This window comes from Daldinia loculata (assembly GCF_022478755.1).
Source record: "Daldinia loculata strain CBS 113971 unplaced genomic scaffold F4817scaffold_34, whole genome shotgun sequence".
NCBI lineage: Eukaryota > Fungi > Ascomycota > Sordariomycetes > Xylariales > Hypoxylaceae > Daldinia > Daldinia loculata.
Genome location: NW_026054888.1, coordinates 51353 through 73625, shown reverse-complemented (window position 1 = coordinate 73625; position 22273 = coordinate 51353). Strand labels below are relative to the sequence as shown.

General features: G+C 40.1%; 8 protein-coding genes across 8 annotated transcripts; 5 read left to right on the top strand and 3 right to left on the bottom strand.

Annotated features, from left to right (window-relative positions):
• Nucleotides 1-774: 774 nt before the first annotated feature.
• Nucleotides 775-3171, top strand: F4817DRAFT_359617 (uncharacterized protein; the record flags this gene model as incomplete). Its single annotated transcript, XM_049306187.1, has 4 exons — nt 775-991; nt 1065-1796; nt 1854-1972; nt 2008-3171. The coding sequence occupies 4 exons, from the start codon at nt 775-777 to the stop codon at nt 3169-3171; spliced, it is 2232 nt and encodes a 743-aa protein (XP_049157747.1).
• Nucleotides 3172-3911: 740 nt separating this feature from the next.
• On the top strand, nt 3912-5466 carry F4817DRAFT_154990 (uncharacterized protein). Its single transcript, XM_049298025.1, has 3 exons — nt 3912-4037; nt 4097-4431; nt 4496-5466. The coding sequence occupies exons 2-3, from the start codon at nt 4236-4238 to the stop codon at nt 5446-5448; spliced, it is 1149 nt and encodes a 382-aa protein (XP_049157746.1). The 5' UTR covers nt 3912-4037; nt 4097-4235; the 3' UTR covers nt 5449-5466.
• Nucleotides 5467-5594: 128 nt separating this feature from the next.
• F4817DRAFT_341573 (uncharacterized protein) lies at nt 5595-7179 on the bottom strand. Its single transcript, XM_049303778.1, has one exon. It carries the CDS (start codon nt 6603-6605, stop codon nt 6219-6221), a length of 387 nt encoding a protein of 128 aa, XP_049157745.1. The 5' UTR covers nt 6606-7179; the 3' UTR covers nt 5595-6218.
• Nucleotides 7155-9434, bottom strand: F4817DRAFT_341571 (uncharacterized protein). The gene is made up of 2 exons (XM_049303777.1): nt 8991-9434; nt 7155-8922 (listed from the first exon to the last, which is right to left on the bottom strand). Exons 1-2 carry the CDS (start codon nt 9145-9147, stop codon nt 7328-7330), a joined length of 1752 nt encoding a protein of 583 aa, XP_049157744.1. The 5' UTR covers nt 9148-9434; the 3' UTR covers nt 7155-7327.
• Nucleotides 9435-9490: 56 nt separating this feature from the next.
• Nucleotides 9491-11609, bottom strand: F4817DRAFT_154867 (uncharacterized protein). The gene is made up of 2 exons (XM_049298024.1): nt 11510-11609; nt 9491-11449 (listed from the first exon to the last, which is right to left on the bottom strand). The coding sequence occupies exon 2, from the start codon at nt 11412-11414 to the stop codon at nt 9630-9632; it is 1785 nt and encodes a 594-aa protein (XP_049157743.1). The 5' UTR covers nt 11415-11449; nt 11510-11609; the 3' UTR covers nt 9491-9629.
• F4817DRAFT_154788 (uncharacterized protein) lies at nt 11581-13617 on the top strand. Its single transcript, XM_049298022.1, has one exon. The coding sequence runs from the start codon at nt 11746-11748 to the stop codon at nt 13090-13092; it is 1347 nt and encodes a 448-aa protein (XP_049157742.1). The 5' UTR covers nt 11581-11745; the 3' UTR covers nt 13093-13617.
• Nucleotides 13605-16903, top strand: F4817DRAFT_154791 (uncharacterized protein). Its single transcript, XM_049298023.1, has one exon. The coding sequence runs from the start codon at nt 14143-14145 to the stop codon at nt 16345-16347; it is 2205 nt and encodes a 734-aa protein (XP_049157741.1). The 5' UTR covers nt 13605-14142; the 3' UTR covers nt 16348-16903.
• Nucleotides 16904-17480: 577 nt separating this feature from the next.
• On the top strand, nt 17481-17962 carry F4817DRAFT_317164 (uncharacterized protein; the record flags this gene model as incomplete). The annotated part of the gene is made up of 2 exons (XM_049300771.1): nt 17481-17614; nt 17713-17962. The coding sequence occupies 2 exons, from the start codon at nt 17481-17483 to the stop codon at nt 17960-17962; spliced, it is 384 nt and encodes a 127-aa protein (XP_049157740.1).
• Nucleotides 17963-22273: the final 4311 nt, after the last annotated feature.

The window sequence follows — 22273 nt, the reverse complement described above, 5'->3', positions numbered from 1 at the left end:
CAAGTGGAAGTCTCTGTAGTGTTCCCTTAGGTGATCTAACCGACGATGTGCAAGTCAGCATCGTGACTAGTCGCATGATAAATGCGAATCTCCCTTGGATTTATAAGGTACATGATTCCGAGTGGAAATTATACAGAAATAAAAGCACCGCGTTATATGATTAATCAACGTACAGGCACCACCCAGCCGTTCTCCCTTTTCATCGCGGTCTTGCAAATAATTGAATTGAACGTCACAATTGTAGCTAAATTCATTCCAAAGCTCCTTCCAAGAGCTTCCCGAGGATATTGATAACTATTTGTAAATGCCTTTCTCAAAGTAGCTATTCGCGTTGAGATATGTCTGCTAAATGTCAGATGAAATACGATGGCGTTTTAGTGAGGGGTCGTCAAGTTCCAACCCTTCTAGCTCAAGTAATATAAGAGCTACAAAAGCGCATTTAAGTCTATTCGATGCGTCTGCTTGGAAATTTCAAGTGAAATCAGATTGTATATCCTAAACTATCGGTGTCCAGTCTTATACGGTTATCATGGTTTGAGGTTTAAGGCTTGTAGATTACCGAAGGTATGAAATTTCAGAATGCACAGTGACAAAGACCGTTACTCCGCATTGTGTTACATGTTAGAATGGGTTGATGAGATGCTCTCATTCTCAAAAGCCATCTATGATTATTCAATGATTTATAGAAACATCTTCATCGTGAAAGTATAGCTGGGATATACGTACAAGTTAGATCTACCCAAATTATGCAAAATCACGTATGTTCGTTTGAAGATGCTCGCCCCAGAATTCATTCCTTTCGCAGTGCCTCGGCTTGGGATAGCGTACGATTTCTCCGGATTTTCGGATTACCCAGCTCGCCATGGTTGGGTTGTGCACCGCGATGATCACTATTGCCATAGAGGCTACTGTCCGCCTGGACGCTGTATAAAGGATAGCGACCAGTCCGTCCCTTACGGTCTACAATCGCCTGGGATTTCCAAAGCGACGGGTGTTGATGCCACGTGCGTCGAAAAAGTCGCATTTCTGCAGTCATGGCTTTTTTTTCGGCGCATTGGCGGAAGCTCATACTGCTTGCGGCCTTCCGATTGACCCCCAGGACTACCTTACCGATACTTTTGATACAGCCCGACTAAACGGCCTTCCCCTGCGGCTATATCACGCCTCGCAGAGGTCGGGCTGTGGGGGCAGCAAAGCCCTGCGAAAGAAGCTACACGCTGTCATTAGGCTGGGCCAATTGATGATAACCCGGGGCTCTGACTGGGAAGACGAATACGACTACACCTTAGAGCAGTGCGAGGTACTTTACTCCATTACAATCCTCTTGCGTGTCCTTTCCCTTGCCCTGCTGTGCCAGTTCCACGAGCCGTTTCAAGATGACTTTGATATCTCTATCGCGGATCCCGTAAGGGACTGGAAACCCGAAGGTCAGATCAGCATGATGAATTACGCAGCGAAGCACCTGTTGGGGAATGGATGGTGTCAGAGTGAGGTGCACAATATCCTACAAAATTTTGATGTCGTCGCCGTTGCTTATTATGTAGCCCGCCCATATGCACCTAAGCGTCATGACAAGTGTAGTTATTCGACCTGCATGGCATACCAGGTTGATGAACAGTCCTATAGGACACTCCACGTGGAAGACGAGTGCGATTGTGAATTTATCGATATCCAGCCGGATTTATTGAAAGATGTTCTTGCGAGGAATATGGTCCCAGTCATAAGCATCTCGGGTGACCTGCAGCTTTCAGTTAGCGATGGGAGAGGTATTAACTATATTGCTTTTAGCCATGTCTGTGAGTATTGAACCTCGATATCGTATTTATTTTACAGCTTCTTAATAAGCGCCTTAGGGGCTGACGGCCTGGGCAATCCTTTCCACAATGCACTCCCGCGCTGTCAAATTCGCCGTCTATATAACTTGGCAATTGCCCTTCGCGGTGCCTTCAATCTCGATGAGAGTAACTTTAAGGTAGCCATATGCTCTGCATCCCGGTATCTCCGAAGCTGAGACAGTATCGGAAACAGGCAATCAGACTACTAGCACGGGCATACACCGAAGCGATGGCTGTGCTTGTGCTTGATAGAGAACTCTGTCATTTCGAGTCTAGAAAGGCACCTGCCCTCGAGCTTGGCATCCGAGTATTATGCAGCGGGTGGCTTAAGCGGCTATGGACGCTCCAAGAAGCCTCGCTCGCAGATGGTCCTCAAGGAGCTAGTGTGCTGTATTTCCAGATGGCAGACGGTCCTGCATATTGGAATCGGCTGGCTCGGTGCGTTCAGTATAAGCCCTACCTTGAAGTGCCTCCATCTCCGAAGCCATCTGCCACAGCAGTCTCGATTAAGGACACGAAGGCTGACCTTTTGTATGAGATGCATCTCATGACGGCTATGGAAGACCGTATCCCGTCGGTGGGTGCAATCAGGAATCCCCGCTTCGACACGAAATTCCAGAAAGCCGTGCACGCTGTGCAGAATCGGTGTACGAGTAAAGCTGAAGACGAGCCCATCTGTTTAGCATCACTTTTAGGACTTGACCTTGAGTCAACCTTGAACGCGAAAGATGTGGACAATCGCATGGCGGAGTTCTATAAATTGTTGCACGAGGTTCCGACCGCAATTCTCTTTTCAGAATTTGGGACCCCAGACTTCTTAGCCAAGAACCTCGCAATTCCGCCTTACCGGTGGGCTCCCAGGTCACTGCTGTTGTTGGAGCAGCCTATGGAGATCACGAACGCCCTTTCAGCAATGCGATTCATGGATCCGCCTCTACCGCTACATGGACTATGTGAGGATGACGGGCTTCACATTCAACACCCTGGATTCTTGTTCGATGACTCGGAGCCCGTTTGTATTCTTCGCCAGTCCACGGTCCTCGATACAACAGACGAGAAATCGTATTCGCTATCACTCGCGTTATCAGATAGCTCTCCACAGTCGGTCGGCCCTCTGCGACGTTGCGCGTTGATTTTCAAAACCGATATATGCTCTGATGTTGTGATTGTAAGCATAGAATCAGTCATTAAACATGAGGTATGCTTCTACGTGACAATTGTTGGCCACGCACAGGTTAAATTATTGCCCGCCGGCGGGTTTTCAAGCGATTATCATGGGGCAGGATACCTACACGGAGCATCCACAGGAAGGGAACAAATGTGGTGTATCACTTAACCTTCAGAAGTTAGGTGGTTTCTACACTTTTTTTGAGAAAAAAAAAACAATCTCTAGCGAGTTGTTTGATCCAATGGCAGAATCGAATCTTTTCAGAGGGCTAGAAAGTTTCATGCTTCTCGCCTGATCGGGTGCGAATCAAAAACATCGTTTCAGAACTGTTCAAATTAGAGGTACCTATATAAAATTTCCACCAGTTAAAAGTAAAGTACAAGAATCTTTTACAATACAACATCATTCTAACCATCACATTATGTATCATCAGTACCTAGAACTTTAGGTACATCGTTAGCGCGAGTCAATTACCTAATCTTACACCACCTCCACACAGCCCTACATATAGGTGTTTACCGCAACCCGGCAATCGTCCCACCCCCATCATCCGTAGACTACCTCAATTTGACAGCACATGGTTTACCCCGACACTGCTGCGCGCGTCTAGCCAAAGTGATGGGCCCAGGTCAACTACATAGGTAGGCTGCAACTGCTAGAGGGGCTTCATTAAATCTCATACGAAAGTGTATTTGGGTATATCTCACGAGGCTTGCCGGCGCCTTGCGCTTATCTTGCTTACTACGTGTAGCTTTCATAACGCATGGCCGATTCAGCCAACGTCAATCGTATTGAAGCCAGTAATATTGCGTGCTGCCCTCCCACGTGAAAACCGGCCGAATCTTTTGAACACGTGGAAGGTTAGAAAAGTCCTATTATGCATAATTTTCGACTAAGAACTGCATCAATGTTCGGGTGCAGCACTTAAGATGACCGCTAGTAAAATCAGCTTATGCAGTCAAAAATGTGCCCTAAATGGTCTACCTAAAACATTCATAAGGAGATAATAAACAATGAACACCATTGATAAAGTAGTTAGTTACATACATAACGAGAATAGGGGGCTTTGCAGCTTATTTACACATACATGTAGGACCTGAAGCGCTTAGGAGACATGTAGGGGTACGGTGGACAAGCCACGCTGATGCAATGATAAAACAAGAGCTTCCCTCGAACTGTGGAAAGGACTTCAATGTGGCTTCAACACATCATCTGCCTACTCTTTAATCGAAATGGCTCCTCTCGCACTACGTCTTCTTTCGCGTAACCCTGATTTTGATATGTCCTACACCTCGGACGCATTACGCGGGCAATGGTCCAAACCTAGCGATGCTTTCAGTGTTCTACTCATTCTCGGCGGCGACGTGATTGGTCGAGCACTCGCACAGTTGACCGGGTCGGGGTTCGCACCTGTCACGTTCTCTTTCGGTTCGTCCCGCCATCTAGGTATGAATTATTGTTATACAGACTAACAGCATCATTTCTACTGTAGGCTGGGTATCCTACTCAGTCTCGGCGCTTCTCTCCGCCATGGGCGAGAACAAGCTGATGCCTCCCAACCCGGATTGTAAATGCAAGGTCATTAACGCAAAGAACGGTTATAGCAGAGAAAACACCAGTTGGATTCTAGGCAGGATCATTCGGGACTATGAATTTTGGATGCATCCAAAGATAGCGGAAAAGACAAACGAGGTACTTGCCAAGAAGATGGAAGAAGCACGGTTGCCGGCGAAGCCTAGTATTTCAGGCCTTGTCGTCTCAATTTACGAGCCTGATGAGACAAACGAAGCAAAAACGGTTAAGAATGACATAGTTTACTGGAGTGGTGTTGGTTCAATTTTATTGCAACTCGGCGTCGCAGTCATACCTCTCGGTTTATATGGCGATTGGGGCGTTCTCGTTATCACCGCGGCTGGGGTCTGTCTTGCTATAGCAACTAGCCTGCTCCCGCAATGGAAAAGGGAGAAATGGGCATGTCGTGAAAAGTCCAAGGATCCCTATATCTTGACTCGGGGCAATGGAACCCAGCACGCTCTTATTATCCTTGGGAATCGACATGGCCTTAACTTGGAGGACCTTGCTTCCGGGCAAGACAATGTTACAGCCAACGCCACTCCCTTTACCTGCGTAGCCCTGTCCATACTCAGTGTGCTCTGGATCCTACTCCTCATCACGGCAACAGGACTGACAGAGAATACGTGGTTCCTCCTTGCTGTCGGTCTTATAGGCATTGTTCAAAATACCTTTGCTGCAAGTGCAGCCCGACGTCCGAGCAACTTTGGGATTCCTCTTCAATTTGTGGAAGTAATTGGCGAGACGAAGGTGATGGAGACATTGTACGCTGTTGAAGAGAAGTATCCTGGAATTGGTCGAAATATGCTGAATGAGTTCTTCACTGGTGAGCTACGCCCGGATGAGAAGGAGAAGTGGAGAATAGGTACTTAACAAGAAACGTGCCTCACGCATAGAACCGTAAGAATATTACAACATATGTACGTAAAGTATACCGGAAGTTAAATGTCTTAAATTTACGAAGGGTTTATTATGTCGAACCTTTTTTCTATAGGAGTTGTGTTTACATGAAACATTATCTCAGGTGACCTTAAATCAATTCGTTGAACCGGCGGGCTGCGCCTGCTTACGCCTGTCGGCGCTATAAGCGCCACAAAACGTATAACTGGCTGCTCCGAATCGACGCCTAGCGCGCGAAGTTAACAAAGGCCCACGAAAGTACAGCATACCTGGACAGCTGGCCCGAAAATAGACGTCCGTTGCTCACTTGGAAGGGCAACGATAGCTGTAGCCACCAAAGAACCTACCCTAGTTGCTCCATTCTCCGTATAGTATAATACGTAGTGACACTCATCACCATTACTAGGAGAGCCAGGCTGTTCAGGTTCCACAGGCATCAGCTCAAACCATGTAGGTCCTCCTTCTTCCAGGTTCTCTATCAACGTAGGAAGAACTCATTTGGATGTTGTCTGCCTGTACCCGGGAGGTAAAATTAGGCTGGGATACTCAACAACCAGTCCGTTCTGCCCAACCCCATCCTGTCTCCTTCATACGAGGTCCCGGAGCGAACAGATGTCCTTGTGGTAGTTTATTCTGCCTGGATAAAAGAGCCTTCATTCTTTGATCAAAAGGCGTCGACGAGCAGTTAGATGTATCCCAACCTAGGAGACTAGAAAGGCAGATGTACTCGTCCGATCGGCGGCTTAGGTACCTGTCGTTCGGTAATGACAGGTAGCCACAAATTCCTCCACAACGGCAAAGCCTTCTCTGGTTTCCTTAACCCCAGCCTCGTCATCACAAGTCCTTACTTTTCGAATACCAATTAATCTTGGTTCGTATGTGTCCACGACCATGCTTCTTATCGAACGCATGTAAATGTAGAATTGAGCAGCACTGTTTGGCACTGTACCGTAGGTCGATTTGATCTCCCTAGAAAGCCCCGAGTTACCCGATGGATTATTGAGTGCGCGCTCAGCCGACGCGACTTCCAATATACTGTATTTTAACTTAACATGCAGCCGACTAGCCAGTACGCCTTCCTGTAGCGTCCAGAGCCGGCGCATCCAGCCGGAAAGAGAGATTCGCATCATGGCTTCGTGGATCTAATTTACGGGTATTGCTTCAAGCTTAGCATCAAATACCAAAACTTGATACGCATTTTCGTGCGTTTCTTTCATCGTGGTGATAGCTTGAGATCGCTGGCGCTTATGCTGTTCTTCCACTGGAACACATCAATCCAGAAGGGACATGACGTTTTGGTTAATCTTCTAACAAGCCTTTCTACATGCCCCCTATTTATCAATGTCCAGCCACTTGTCAAGTGATCTAGATCCCGGAGTAAAGAATATAATCTCGATAGCTGACACCCTGGTAATGTATTTTGAAAAGGATTCTCTATCCCGTCTGACAAAGCATTGGAAACCGCCACATATTTGAGTCCTGGCTTGTAAGGTTTGACTTCGGGCTCTCCGGTTGTTTTTGTTAATGATCCCACCATTCAACCATCTGAACGACAAGTTTATATTTATTAAAGAATCCTCACATTCAAGGACATGGCATTCCATGATATTATGTCCTCAAGTGCGAGGGAGACACAGGTACATATTCCACTTATATTAACAAATTAAGACTTTGAAAAGACTCAAAACTTGTCACTTTAAGAATGGTGCAAAAGTCTCAACAAATCAGATGTAAGTGGATAATATACCGTGTCTCCCTCGCACTTGAGGACATAGTTATTAATAATTTTGTGCTATATGAAGCTCACCAGCTCACCTGCAAGGTGTTCGCCTTTGATAGGTACCTAAGGTAATTATGTTTTCAGAGCTTTTTCAATAGAATCCCAAACACTACTATTTGGGATGATGGTCCGCCCTCTGGCCGACATCTTACCATCGACTCGTACGCCGATATAGAAACCCTGGAGATCCCACGTTTGGCCGCACACGAGCATTAACCGGCTCTTCTCGATTGTCCACCTTGTTTCCCTGTGGATTATACCTAATAGAGGCCCGTAAGGCGTCGATACGCGTACAACATCCGCTTTCTCCAATACTTCGTCCGCGGTGGGTAATGATGTACCGCATATCAAACAAACAAGGAAGCGTTTCAATTCGCGCCCATAGGCTTCCTCGGGAATGTCTCTTATTCTATCAAAAGTAAGAACTCCTTTGGTCCGAAGCTCCAATGCATGCATCTCTTCCTGGCGTAGATATTGCGACACGGCGATAGGCATGAATTCTTGCGCGAGATGCTGCCGTAGGAGGCCGGTATCGTTACTGGTAACTTCCTGTCGCGTCGTCCCAGTGCAAGGACCAGAAGGAGACACAAGCGCCACGTGCCGGAAAATGTCCGTAGTGCGTTGCCAGTCATCCTTGAGTATGTCCAATCCGGATCTACTGATGTCAATATCCTCCAATGCGATATTACCAGGAATGACCGAGTTACGAATCTCGGACTTCGAGGTTCTCCTATACGCGGCGAACGTATCGTATGCCTGACCAATATTAAGGGGGATATCCGTGAGCCATGGTAAGATGTTCTCTATGTCCTTGTCAGAGGGCGACACCATCCCTCGCGGAATCTTTGGCGCGATTTGGAAATTCGCGCGGACTGCAGGCTGGCGAATGGCGTTGAGCAGAAGTTCGGAGAAGCTCATTTTACGAGCCCCAACCGGAAGATTGTACCCATCTATGTCTGGGAATACCGCAAGAATGTAGTCGCGTGTTTTGGTCGTGCATCGCTGACTCCTCCATGCTTCCATGATAGGATTGTACTTTGGATCGGGTCCTGGCTCGCAGTCATAGGCCAACGTAACATTGACATGATGTCTGTAGACGACGTCGAAATAGAGGGAAAAGAGTGATCCCTCAGCCCTCGAAGGCTGCAGCCCATGGTACGCGAGCTTGTCCAGAAGAAAGGTTTCCGCTCTGAAGCGATATGTCAAGAGAGTTCCATGTGCTATCCATGCACTGGTTAGGTCTCGATTATGACGCTTACATGGCACTGGATTGAGGACGATGAAATCTAACACACACGCATACAGGCCTTCCTGTCGTGTCCAAAGCCTATCGAACCAAGGATCAGCAAAGAGGAAATGTGGACATGACCTTCCGTGGGCTAATTCCTCTTCTTGAAAACTCTCTTCATCAATAGGTCCTCGTTCAAAGGCTCTAAAAGCGACCTCCTGCCACTCCATGCATACAGAACTTTCTATCAAGACCTTCACACACCGGCTACACTTGTATATAGAGGGTATTGCCATTAGCTGGTCGGCGATTTTGACGGAGGATAACTCGGATTGGTCAAGGCAGAAGAGATCCATCCAAAACCAACTGTTGCCGCAAACATCATCGCGCCGAAGGAGTGACAGGATATCTTGCTTTCCGGGACTTAAATATACATCCCCTGTCCGAAGACCCAGTTAGGATATTATAGCATTAGCCTTTAGGTACCTCAGAGTTAGACGAGCTCACATGGGATGCCATCTACTGTGGACTTTTGAATGGTTTCTGGAGTTCCCCAGACATGGGAGATCGCGATGTACTCATCGTCGGTTGTTGCATGGGATTTGCGATCAACGTAGAGCGAGCCCCCAGGCAGCTCACAGATTCGTACCAGATAAATATCCATGATAGAGGGCTACCTATAACCCAGGGTAAATAGCGGGGTACATAGCTGCGCGATATGAAGTATACGTTATGGAATAAGTACCTAAAGGAACGGCAATTGCATGCAGCTATGCACAGCCCTGGCCCAGCAGTACCTTGGATCACGACCAAGAAAGAAGGGAAAGAAAAAGGAACTGTAAGAGGCAACGGGTCTGCAACAAATCAGCCGCCGCCACATTTTCAGTCAAGTGAGACGGTAAGCGATTCGCCCTCCGTCGATATGGTCTGCTGTAGGATTATCCAAGTTGCTCTCGCACCCCACCTTCGGCTGTAATTAAGGTATTGATTATGGATTCTGAATTCCAAAAATTGGTTTGTAGTAATTGTTGGAGCAAGCCTTTCTCTATTGAGTCTTTCAAAATCGCCTAGGATGCTTGATTTACCATACTAACGGAGGTGTATACCCTAGGTAGGTACCTAACTAACTGAAGCAATTGACCAGACCTAGTTCCCCCTTGCAACGTACAAGTGCCTATCTTCAAATTGCAACTGTGGACTAGCCCATCGAGCACGACGGTAAGCGATGCCTTTTAAAGAAGGCGTAATACTACAGCTTGCACCTTGCGTGTCGTTCAAACGTTGTATCCTCGGATTGTTAACCACAGGAAGACCCTGTCCAGCGTCTTCGATGTCATCCGGTAACGGTCCACCGACTATAAACGTCTGCTCTTGCCACGTTTTAACCCAAGCCTTCGTTTCTTTACTCAGGGCTAAGTATGTTCGCACATGGAATCTATCTTGTGCGTGCTCCTCGATGATTGCGGCGCGGACATTTTTTGAATCCGTAGCAGGTGTACCTCCAGGGTAATAGCCAACGAAATAGCCTATAAGTACTGCAAAGGTCTTCTTTTCCATGCGAACTGAATCCTCTTGAGTCTCCCACCACGAGTCGTTAACATCTTGGAAATACGCTGGGTTTCGGGGATCAAGAGACATTCTTTGGGGGTCCATTGAGCGAGGTCGTATAGGTATGGCCTTTGAAGAGAACGTCAGGTACCCTTTCTCGTCCATACAACCTTTGGGCATTGGAACAAGTGCCTGCGCGATGGGATACTCGTTCTCCATCAATAATGAAATCTCCTGCACTCCCCCTTCTACTTTTACGTATGACTTCCCAGAAACAGAAGTGCGAGGAAATAAAGGAAATGTAGATATCTGCCGCGACGGCTGTATACGGAAAGCTGCAGCAAGCCAAGTTGCTCGACCTCCTTTGGCCATAACCTCCCGCGCAAGTTCGATCGTAGCTTTGGCTCGATCCTCTTTCTCGAATCGCGAAGTATCTAGCGTAATGCCGAAAAGCCCCATAATACTGAAGACCATGTCGACCGGTCGAGAAGAAGTTCGCATCAGTGCACTCTGCCAGATCGAATGGTGTCTTTCATCATCGTTCAAGTCCTTCGACATGATGCGAGCGAGGGCGCCGACATTAGGAGACATTATCCTGTGATCCTCTCTGTTGTAGACTTGGTCCGAGGGGTGGGAACTGAGTAGTTTGACTCTGACTAATTCACGGTGATCACCAAAATTGACACCAATGCTGCCGATAGTGCTAGAATCAACAATGAACGATAGAGACGCCACGGCCGACGTAGCCGCTGTGATTTCATCGATGTCTCCCTCCGCATCGCCCGCATAAGCTTTACACGAGCCAAATCTCCAAGAAAACAGGATGAGGACATTTGAAGGCGCCACCGCTTCTTGTAGGGTCCAGCCCCGATGAATCCATTGTGTCTCCTCGTCAAGACGTACAAGGCACTGTATGCCTCCAGGGACGACGATGCATATTTCACAATGGAGATATATGGCATGCATCTGTCTAATCTGCCACTTTTTATCCTCGTCGTTCATTTGCATGATACAGAGGCGATCCAGCCAGAGATAATGTACTCCTCGGGCCATAGATGCCACACAAACTTGATTCAGCACGTCGACCCCTATCGGATCTCCCGGATTCCCTGGTGACCCGTCCTTTTCATCTGGAACTGGTACATTGAAAGTCTGGTCATGGAAGTTCGCATTGGGGATGTTTCCCTTCCAGACGTAGGATACAGCTGTATATTTGACAGTGGGGAAATCAGTAAATTCAAGTATTTCCAGTTCTTTATTTTTGACGAAGGCAGCGCAGCTAAGGAGTCGGTATCGACATGGGATTGCGTATTGTGTGATATCAAAGCATTTGGTAGTAAGGATACCCTCCAGGGGTAATTTGCATATTGGTGGAGCAGCCATGATCAAGAGCTGAGTAGTTATTACGTTCAATGTTGCTTATTGCACGCGTTCAGGTGGCTTAAAATCTAGAGCGGAGGCGGGGGATATGTAATTACCAGTTAATGGAGAGCGGCGATTCCGGACGCTCACCGAATGTATCTCGATTTTGCCTGAGGCAGAAAGTGGCTGGCTGAGTGTGCCTTGAGCATCTATCTAGTAGTAGTTAGGTACCTAAGTCGTAAATTATAAAACAGGTAAAAGGGGCGAGAAAGGAGAATGAAAATGCTAATCCTCCTCGATATACTGAATCAAAGTCAAAGCAGCAAAGACCTTCAGCGAGAAATTTCCCTCAATGGCATCAAATAACGAGAGTTTTGGGTCAATAGGTGTTTCCCTTGGACTCATTAGCCTCCCATACTTGCCAACTATCGTAACCGAATGGGCAGCTCTAATACCCCTGGCCATTCATCTGGCCAGTTACCAAGACGATTATATCACAACTGGCAATATTTCTTTACTCGGGAGGCTCCCAGCTAGCTTATTCCCCGCTTTGGGGACCTTCTCCAACATTGCCCGTTTTCTTGAACGGGATCCCGAATATTTGGATTATGCAAGTACGAAAGGGGGGCTTGGCCAAAAGGCCTGGGATGTAAATTGGGGTAGCACGTTCCCAGTGGCCAATGGCGCTGCGAGTGCTTCCATTATCTCATTTTTATTGAAAAAACGACGGCTACCAATTATGAACATACATGCATGGATCACTCCAAGCAATTTGCCTGCGGCGTCATCTCGGAGCACTCAGGTCCAAAAACGACGCGAGGATACGTATCGACCACAGATTTTAAACATATACAACTTTAGAAGAGTGGATAAACGAAGGCAAAGACGGTCCCCTTTTAGACATGTGCTCAACCAATTAGGAGAACTCAGACTGTTTCGAGCCCTTTTGTTTATTGGTCTGCTCGCATTGGCGGTCTTCTTCGTTCTTTCTGGCGCGTTCGGGACTGCTGCGGTGGTATTCATTCGCGTAGTATGCGAGGTCTATATCCATTCAATTGCAATTAGACGGCCGCTAGGATACCTGGAAAACAACGAAACACATGATGCTTTTATGCTTGTGGCCGCGCACGAAAACGCTATGGAATGGCATCTATACACAGGCGACCGAGGGATTGTTGATACTCTGCTAAACAAGCCGATGATCATGCTCCCAGAAGGAAGGGGGGCTTACATAGCCGCTACGTGGTTTCGATGTGCTCATATCTGCCAACTTATGGCTATGACTTTCGTTGCAGCTCAGAAAGGATGGGATGGTGTGTGTCTAATATTTCTATTGATCGCCCATTATGGTCTTACTTGGCTCTTCAACCGCAAGGCTCTAGCAAGTAATTGGATGGAGCGAGAGCACGCTGAAGCGGAGGCTGGGAGGTTTGAATTCTCAGGCCGACATGGTATTATTGGGGCAATTCAGTTACTGAGCGGAACAAAGATCAACAATTGGATGGATGATATCTTGGTACCCCATCCTCGCCGTGACTTTTGGCTGGAGTCATTAATGCTACCAGAAGGCAAAACCCTGCAATATCCTGCGGGATTTAACGAGCATGACAAAAAGAAAGTCGAAAGAGATGTTGCAACGGCTAGGAAAGCAGTTATGGTTATCAAGCAATGCATGCCAGGCTCGACGGCAATCGCTTAAACATCACCCTTGCTTGGCGAGTGCTACCGTAGGTAGGCTACGGAGAATACCATAGCAGATTAGCTAGACGGATATGCGGTTTTCGCGGGTTCTTGCCGGCACAGCCTCAACATTTCTTTTCTTTATTATATTATTACTAGGTATGGTGACTATATAATTAAATACTCATCATTGCTACTTTATCTTGAAAGCGTGCAAAGAACCGATTTGTCAAACTCGTGCTGCATTCTGCAATATGATAGACTGATCCCTTGTCACTCCCGCCTTTCCTTTCCTTTTTAGTGCCAGCCAACTTACCAGCTGCTGCTGACAAGATAAATGAGAGTTGTAGAGAGCCTCATTCTACCACAGGCCTCTCTAGAAACATCTATCTCGGTGAGGGATCCTATCACACAGGGATATGCGCCAAATTATTTCCGGTTACAGGAGACGGCGATACCAGCGGCTAGAATGAGCGTTTAGTATCCTATTGGAGACAGTTGGTCGGCAGGCTGAGCCCTTATATGCAAGAAGGACCACCACGAGGCTATTCAGAGTGCCTAAGGTATCTAGATATTATGCAAGATACAGCAGGGCAGTGTGTTTACCAACCTGAAAAAGAATCGGTGCGGCACTAACCCATACGGCTTGCATCTCCAGTGGCGCTTTTCTGCATAATTACGCCATTTTTATCTTGCTTTTCTTATGGATTATACCATTGGGCAAATGGCAACTCGGAGATATGCAACGATAGTTTGACGCCGGTCAAGTGATGAGGATCATCTTTATGGGAACTTCTCAAACCCAATGAAGACTTTGTACACCCCCACAGCGTCACTTCATTCTCTCTGATATCCAATTTCCCTTTATGATACCATTAGATGCCTAGATACCTAGGTGATGAAACTATGGAAAAGTCGGTGTGGTTGGGGAGGGATGCTTGACTGATCAATCTATGATATTATGATATGAGAATAATATAATTATCATGGTCTGCCCTAGCTTTAGATTACCCTTTGAGATATCTACGTAAGCTACAGGTTTACCAATCTAAACTATTTCAACGCAGACATGTTTTCGATATATTCCCCATTGTGCTCTATTTGTCTCACTTTGGTTTGCTTGGCTGTCCCCTTAGCCTTTCTTATTCGACGTTCCATATCCCGTCCACAGGTTCACCAATGCCATGACCATCAAATAGTAGCGGCCTCAATAAAGCTTTCACACGCTACTGAAAGTCCCTTTGATACCGCCATGGACAGAACCGATCCTGGTATTTATACAGCAAAACAGATCGCGGACTTCGTCCTGTCTCTGTCGGAACTTACCGACGAAGAAACCGATAATGCTCAACGTCTGGCTCGGAACCATGGTATCATGGACAATTGGTCGGTCCAGAAGGGTGTCCAGAACTTTGAAGAGATCTATTCGTTCAATTGTGTTCTTTCCATCGCGCACTTCTACAACGTCCTCCCTCGTCTTAAAGACGAGGAGATTTCTAATACTTATGAAAATTGCGTCCGTGCCATCAACTCCCTTACTTATTTCCTTCGAACACCATGGGATAAGACCAGCAGACTCCCAGGCCCGGTGAAATTGTCAAAATCTGAACGGTTCAAATTGGACCGTGTTTGGGATATCTGTGTTTGTTTACTAGGCGCTATCAAGGCCCGTTCTGGGTTCCAACGGCGGATCCGTGTTGGCGATATACCAATTGCCCATGATATTCACTACCGAAGGGCCGCCAAGTTCGCGTTAGACTGGACCAACCGAAAAGGAAAAGGGCGAATATGTCAAAAGGCTTTGAAGTTTCTTATACGAGAGGAAATCGAACCTTTCGTCCAACCAATTCGCTTGATCGATGCGCTCAAGTACACAGAGGATATTCAGGATCCTAACAATCGTTTCAGTCATCAAGCTTGCATAGAGGATAAATGCCAATTCGATACTGCTCCCATGTACGAAGAATATCACATCCCGGGCTGCTCCAGATCGTGCGGGAAGTCAAAGCCTCCACCAAACAGCGAAGGCGACTTCATAGCTATATCTAACCGTGGCATGCCTGCGGTGAGCATCTCCAATCCAAAAAAATGGTGGGTAGAAGCCGGCGACAAGACACTAGTTGTGTCTCATGTTTGGAGGGATGGCATATGGGGTACAAGAGACCGTGGGATAAACAAGTGTGTCCATGACCACCTTGTTAAAATCGCCGGGGAGAACGATTGTACTAGTTATTGGATAGACTGTGCCACAATTCCGGAAGATCCAACGATACGAAAGAAGATGATTATGAGAATCAACCAGACATTCATGCAGGCACATCTTGTGCTTTGCTGGGATAGAGGCCTTGCCACCTTAGATTCGGATATCGAAACAACGTTATTGTCTCTGATCGTCTCCCCTTGGCATCGGCGAGCGTGGACCCTCCTTGAAGCCAATAGGGGCCGGCAAAATAAGATAACATTTCTCCAATGGACGAGCGAGGATGGTTCATATGAACTCTTCCATCTAAGCAGGGTACTTGACGACGTTTTCGATCAACCCCATATTCCACTATGGATTCGGTCGACATTAGTTGAGCTTCTGCCGTATAGTGATACTCCACTGCCGGTGGATGCAGCGGGATTACTGCTATCCGGACGTCATGCTAGTCGACCTGGTGACTCTGAATCAATTTGGGGTCTACTTCGTCCTATTGAAGCAATTGACAGAGCTGACCAATTCGATTATGATGATCCGTACATGTATGCTAAGAAGGTTGACGTTGCATTCATTAGCTCTAATGCGACCCGGTTCAAACCCTATGATGGCCCAGGGTCCTGGAGGCCCGGCAAAACCAATGCCAGCTCTTGGGTCCGCACAGCGTATGGTGGTATCAAAGGCGAGGTTATTACTTTCAACAAGGATAAGAAGATTCTGGTGTGCAAGTGGTGGGCAAAGACTCAAATCGAAAATTGGAAATCCATTAACTGGGAATCAGCGGGTCCCGAAGTCAAGCGGCTACAGCATGAGAAAGTCGATCATTTTGCGCTCATCTGCCCGATTTTGAAGGGGGATCCGATAGAAGTGCCCAGGGGAGAATGGGCATCACCACCAGTGAAGGGCTTTTTCCGAACTAGTATTGCCATGGAGTGTAATCGGGCAATCTTGATTACGCAAGGAACGGGACAAAAGGATGACATCTGGCATTGGGAGGGTCTTGTGGAAATGAAGGAGGGACACTCTTTGATCTTCAAACCAGGAGAGAACGAGGTTTTCAAAATTGGCAGGACTTAGAATGTACATTGCCAGTGTTGATAAGGTATTACGGCGTTTGTTGTGCCGTTGGTTTTCATACCTACCTGGTAGGTACCCTAGGTAGTCTTTCGTTATTTCAGTAGGCTAGCTACTCACGTAATTAACTAAGTAGGTAAAGCAACACTCAAGGAACCATCCCACATATACAGGTAGACTCGATCACCCCTGGCATCGCTCAGTCCCCAGGGTGTGCCAACTTCCATTTTCCTCGTTGCGAACCTAAGAGCGTAATAAGTGGCTTTAAGGCCACGGAGAGTCAGTAATGCGTCCTAAGCACCAGCGGACAACTGAGATCCTGCAAACCCCACGCCGTGAGCAGCCATGAATGATGATGGAAGCCACTGGAATCCTGGGACTTCCGATTTATTGCCACTAAGAAAAATAACATTGCTTGGCATCTAACCCAACTCCTATATGAGCCGTATCTGTCAGGATTCTAGATGAGACATCTAGAACAAAGGACATGTTCAGTATGTATAGACATAGATCCACGTAGCTAGGTTAGAGTTCCTCGCGGAACAACGAAGTTGTTACCATACTGTTTAGTTCCACCTCGTGACAGATTCCAATCCTGATTTATTCTAGGCTATCCGTGGAGCGGGCGCGAATTTCGGCATCATCATACGTATCCGCTACTTACAGACTTCATCCACTAACCAAGGATGGCGATGTTTTCACCGTCGAGTATATCATTCCAAGGGAAAGGAGCTCCGAATACTTCAGGACTATAGAGTCTATGAGTCCCCTACCCGCAGAATTAGCCTCTATTATGTTGATCAACTCTAACACCACTACAAATATAGTACATCTACAAAGATATTGATATTCGGAATTTATTTTACTTTTACTAGGTAATGTTGAGTCTTAGACACAAGTACAATCCCAATGGACATATAAAGGACATGAAGATAAAGCGCGTGCAGCCCTGGCCCCAATTCTTAACCTTGATCTTGAGGTTACCCGAATGGCTATTGACCCATGGAACAAACTTATAGATAATGCATTCAGAGGTATCATGGATTCCATCTGCCGAGCCAACATAACTCGTGACCTATACAGTTGGAATATGAAGAACTACTCCGCGTCTACAATATGATGCATGATTTGCTAAAATGGACGACTACTTTTCCAATCATCCCGGAGGGCGTAACAGCGTCTTACAGTTTGAGTTTTTCCTCAATCAAGCCATGGCAGCCATACCATCTGACGAAACGGCGTTTCCATGGAGAGATTCGACTGGATATATGTAAGGATGTCTCTTCTATTCCCTATTTTATATCTTGTGTTCATCTTTATTATCAGCAAGTCAATTCATACCTAGCTAATATATCTGCAACGTAACAGAAACTTCAACATGCTGTTTGACGACAGAGATAATGTTACACGGAGCGCTTCGATTGCACTCGGGTTGGAGCTACGGGGTGATCTCGTGGCTACATCTGGGTATCCAAAGCTCGCGGTGTTCATCAATCATGCTCATGGTGATGAGAAGTTAGAGCAGATTTATGGCAAAGACAAGTTAACCCATCTAGCAGATTTAAAGAATATCTGGGATCCGAACCATATATTCAGTTATAATAACAGATTACCTTAGGTACCTTTCAATATTCCTCTTTTATGCCCGACTTTTAGGAGGGATATTATGTTTGGCCAAGATGATATTTCCTAATTAGGCAATTTATCTATGCACTATACTAACATCTAAATCTTAGGCTTTTCATTAATCAAAATATAAAATTAAAATTTTAACTATATAACTAACATTAAATTAATTTTTAATGTAAATATTTTAAGCAATACGTATTTTTAATAAAAAAGATAAAATTTTTAATAAAAAAAATAAAAAAAAAATTAAAAAATAATTATAATTTTAAATTCAAATCTTACATATTTAACCTTTTTTTTATATAAAAATATTATTATTTATTATTATTATATATAAATTTTAAATAAATTAATACCATTTAATTTTTTTAATATTAATATATAAAAATATAATATTTACCAATTTATATATTTATTTCTTTAACTTCTTTTATCCCTTTAATACTACCTTTAACACTACCTTATTATTTAACCTTTAAACTTAATTTTTTATTAACATTTTTTAAAACTATTAAAAAAAAAAAATAAGTTGGTTAAATTAATAATTTTAAACTATAATTTTTAAAAAAAATTTCCAAGTAACAAATTTAATATTATTAAGAAATTAATATTTATAGGTTAGTTTTTTATACCTTTTTAAAAATTTTAAAATAAATAATTTAAAAAAATAAATTTTAAAAATAATAAGTTTAACAAATTATACTATAATTATCCTGCTAGATTATTTAATAATAATAACGTTATTTACTACCAATATTATTATAAATATTAATTATAAATAAATATTAAAATAAAAAACTAGTATATAATAATACTTTTATTATAATTTAATTCCCGGTAAAACCAAAAACCTTAAAAGTTAATAGTTAATTATTTAGCCAATTTTTTATTTACAATTTATTAATTAATTTAATTACCTTTTTTTAACCTTATAAATAATTAAATAAATTTTAAAACGATTAAATTATAAGTTTATAAATTTATTTATTTAATAATTTAAAATATGGTTTTTTAATCCCAAAAACGCTTGATGTTATAATAATTTAAAATTAAATAACTTTTAATAAATTATTTTTATAATTATTAAATAATTAAATTAAATTGCATTTCCTGGCAAATAACCCAAAAATTAGTAAATAATTATTTTTAGTTTTAAAAATTAAAAATAATAATCTTATAATGACCATTATTATTAACAAACCTTAATAAATAAATAATTAAGTTTGCGTAACAAGCATTATTAAATTATTTGGCATTTAATAAATATATAATATTATTATTTAATATAAAATAGTTAAAGGTTTAAAATAACGGATAGGTATAATTTTTAATTATAAATTATAATATTAATTATAATTTAAAATTTAAAAAATATTCCCGATTATTAAAGCGTTTAATTATATTATAAACTAATATAAATTTATTATATTATATATTGGAATATATTTTTAAGATAATTGGCAAGTAGGAAATAAAAAAATATTGTAATATAACTTTATAATTAAACTTATCCCAAAACATAAAAACAAGATGTTAACGGATTATATTATTAAACTATTACACTATTTTAATATTAATATTAATAAAATTTAAATTTATAAGTTCTTTTAAGTAAGTAATTTTATAAATAACATTATAAATTAAAAAACCTACCAAATCTTTATTTTTTAAAATATGCGGCTGGTTAAAACATATATTAAATATTGTTAACAATTAATAAATAAAAGAAAAGAAAATAATAGCGTTATTTTTAGTTATTTTTAGGTTGGTAATAAGGTTAAAGGTAGGGTTAAAATTCGAATTTTTTAACAAATTAAATTAAACTTATACCTTATTTTATCAACTTTAAATTTAAAATATTAATGGATTAATTATTAACTATTTTAAAGATTTTTATTATTATAATATTTAATTTAATTAATATTTTATTTAAATAAAAACAATTTTAAAACTTATTTTTACAATTATTTTTACTATAAAGTTTAAATTAGTTTAAGATTAAAAGTATAATAAAATAATAAAATAATTAACGTTAATTTTTTATAATTAAATAAAAATATAAAAAAAATAAAAAAATAATAAATTTAAAATAAATATATTTAAAATAGTTAAATTATAATATTTATCCAAATTTTAGAAATAGGTAATTAAAAAGGTATATTAGGTAAAAAGTAGTTATTTAAAGATAAAGTAAAAAGGTTAAAAATGATACTATTAAGGGATTTATTAGATATTAATAATAAAAAAGATACAATAATTGTTTTTATATATATTAATTAAAAATCAACAAATATATTAAATTTAAGTGAAATAAATATGGTAATTGATTAAATATTATAAATAATAAAATATAATAAATTTATTAAAATTAAAAGAAAAAAAAAAAAATTAATATAGTAAATATTTTTAGTTATTACCAAGATAAATAAAAGATAATATTTATTATATTTAATATTTGTCAAAGAATAAATAAAATAAGTGTTAAAATAAAATAATTTAAAAACGTAATTATAAAATATACTTTAATAATAATACGTTTTTATTAAATAAAATTATTAAAAAATAATTATTAAAATATAATTATTAAAAAATAATTATTAAAAAATAATTATTACAATATAATTATTAGGAAATAAAAACATATAAGTAAAAACATATTAAATAAAGTAAATTTTTACCAAGATTATAAATGTATAATTATTTAATTATATTTATTATAAAAATAATAGGTAAATTTTATACCTTTTTTTAAATAATTATATAAATTAATAATAATATAAATAGTAATATTAGTTAAGGAAAGAAATAAAATAAAAGTAAAATAAAGATTTTATTATTATATTTACTTATTATAATTTTATTATATTATATAATAATGTTTATTTATTATATATTTTAATTATTATTTTAAATAAAGAAATATTTTTAAATTTATTTTAAAGTATTATAATATTAGTTAAAAATTGCTTTAATTAAAGTTATTAATTAATTAATATTATTTTGTAGTTAAAACAGTAATTTTAACTTTATTTAATATTTTTAATTTATAAAAGATAAAATATATAAACCCTTTAAGTTTATTATATAAGAAAATTAAATATAAATAGTTATAAAGTTAAAACCTTTTTTAGGTAATTTTTAATTTATAAGGTTTAAGAAAATATTTAATAAAGTTAAACCTTACAATTTATAATCGGTAATAGTAAAGGTAAGGATTAAAATAAATATAATTTTATTGAATAATTGTTTGTTTTTTTTAAAAATAAGTATTTTTATTTTGAAAATGGGTAAAACACTAGGGTTAAGTTTAAATAAATTAATATTTTATATTATTAATAAAGATAATAAAATAACTTATAAAACCCTTATAATTATAAAAACATTGGTACTTATATAATAAATAATATTATTAAAATTAAGAAAAAACCTTTTGATAATATATTATATATTATTTACTATTTTTAAATTTTGGTAATTATTTTTTATAATATTAATAGGTATGTTTTTAATAAAAGCTAAATAAGCCGGTACTTTAAAATTTAAATCGTTTATAATTGCATATGTTGTTTTAAAACTAATATTAATATTTATCCCAATAATTTTATAATTTAATAAAAAGATTTAAATCTTTTACTTTTTACCTTTTACAAATATAAACATTACTTAGAAATTAATAACATATTATATTTTATTTAAAGAATAAATAACCTTTATATCTTTATTTAATTTAATATCTTCCGGACAAACCAGTTTAAAATTTAATAAATTAACATTTTTAACCGTTTATTCGTTATCTTTTAACCAACAAAAAAAAAAAACTAATTAAAGATCTACAATTCTCATTTATTAATCTAAAATAATTATAAATGTAAATTTAAGCTAAAGATTATAACTTATATATTATTTCTTATTTTTTAATATAAAAACTTTATCAGTTTATTTTAAATATTTATATATAAAAAGTTGGTTTAAATATAATAAAAAATTATTGGTTATAAAACCAAATTAATAAAAATTATTATATAATATAACTATAAATATACCGCCAAAATCTACATTTAATTGTTTATAAACTGCTTACAATTATTTGTAAATCTTATAAAACAAAAACCCCAATATTATTAAATATTTATTAATAATCAAGATATTTATATTTTTCCATATAATTGATTTAATACCAGATATCTTCTTTCTACCATCTTTAAAAAACCTTATGGCTAAATATATAATAATATTATCGACTTATGCAACAACACATCCAAATATAACCATTATTTAAAACCGTCCTCAAAAACCCTTT

What these genes read in the sequence shown, in the direction of transcription:
- F4817DRAFT_341573 (XM_049303778.1), bottom strand. Translation starts at nt 6,605, where the DNA reads ATGATGCGAATCTCTCTTTCCGGCTGGATGCGCCGGCTCTGGACGCTA.
- F4817DRAFT_154791 (XM_049298023.1), top strand. Translation starts at nt 14,143, where the DNA reads ATGTTTTCGATATATTCCCCATTGTGCTCTATTTGTCTCACTTTGGTT.
- F4817DRAFT_341571 (XM_049303777.1), bottom strand. Translation starts at nt 9,147, where the DNA reads ATGGATATTTATCTGGTACGAATCTGTGAGCTGCCTGGGGGCTCGCTC. An exon ending in CACAGTAGATGGCATCCCAT is followed by an intron (nt 8,923 to 8,990) that starts GTGAGCTCGTCT and finishes GTCTTCGGACAG; the next exon opens with GGGATGTATATTTAAGTCCC.
- F4817DRAFT_154990 (XM_049298025.1), top strand. Translation starts at nt 4,236, where the DNA reads ATGGCTCCTCTCGCACTACGTCTTCTTTCGCGTAACCCTGATTTTGAT. An exon ending in ACCTGTCACGTTCTCTTTCG is followed by an intron (nt 4,432 to 4,495) that starts GTTCGTCCCGCC and finishes TTTCTACTGTAG; the next exon opens with GCTGGGTATCCTACTCAGTC.
- F4817DRAFT_154788 (XM_049298022.1), top strand. Translation starts at nt 11,746, where the DNA reads ATGGCATCAAATAACGAGAGTTTTGGGTCAATAGGTGTTTCCCTTGGA.
- F4817DRAFT_154867 (XM_049298024.1), bottom strand. Translation starts at nt 11,414, where the DNA reads ATGGCTGCTCCACCAATATGCAAATTACCCCTGGAGGGTATCCTTACT.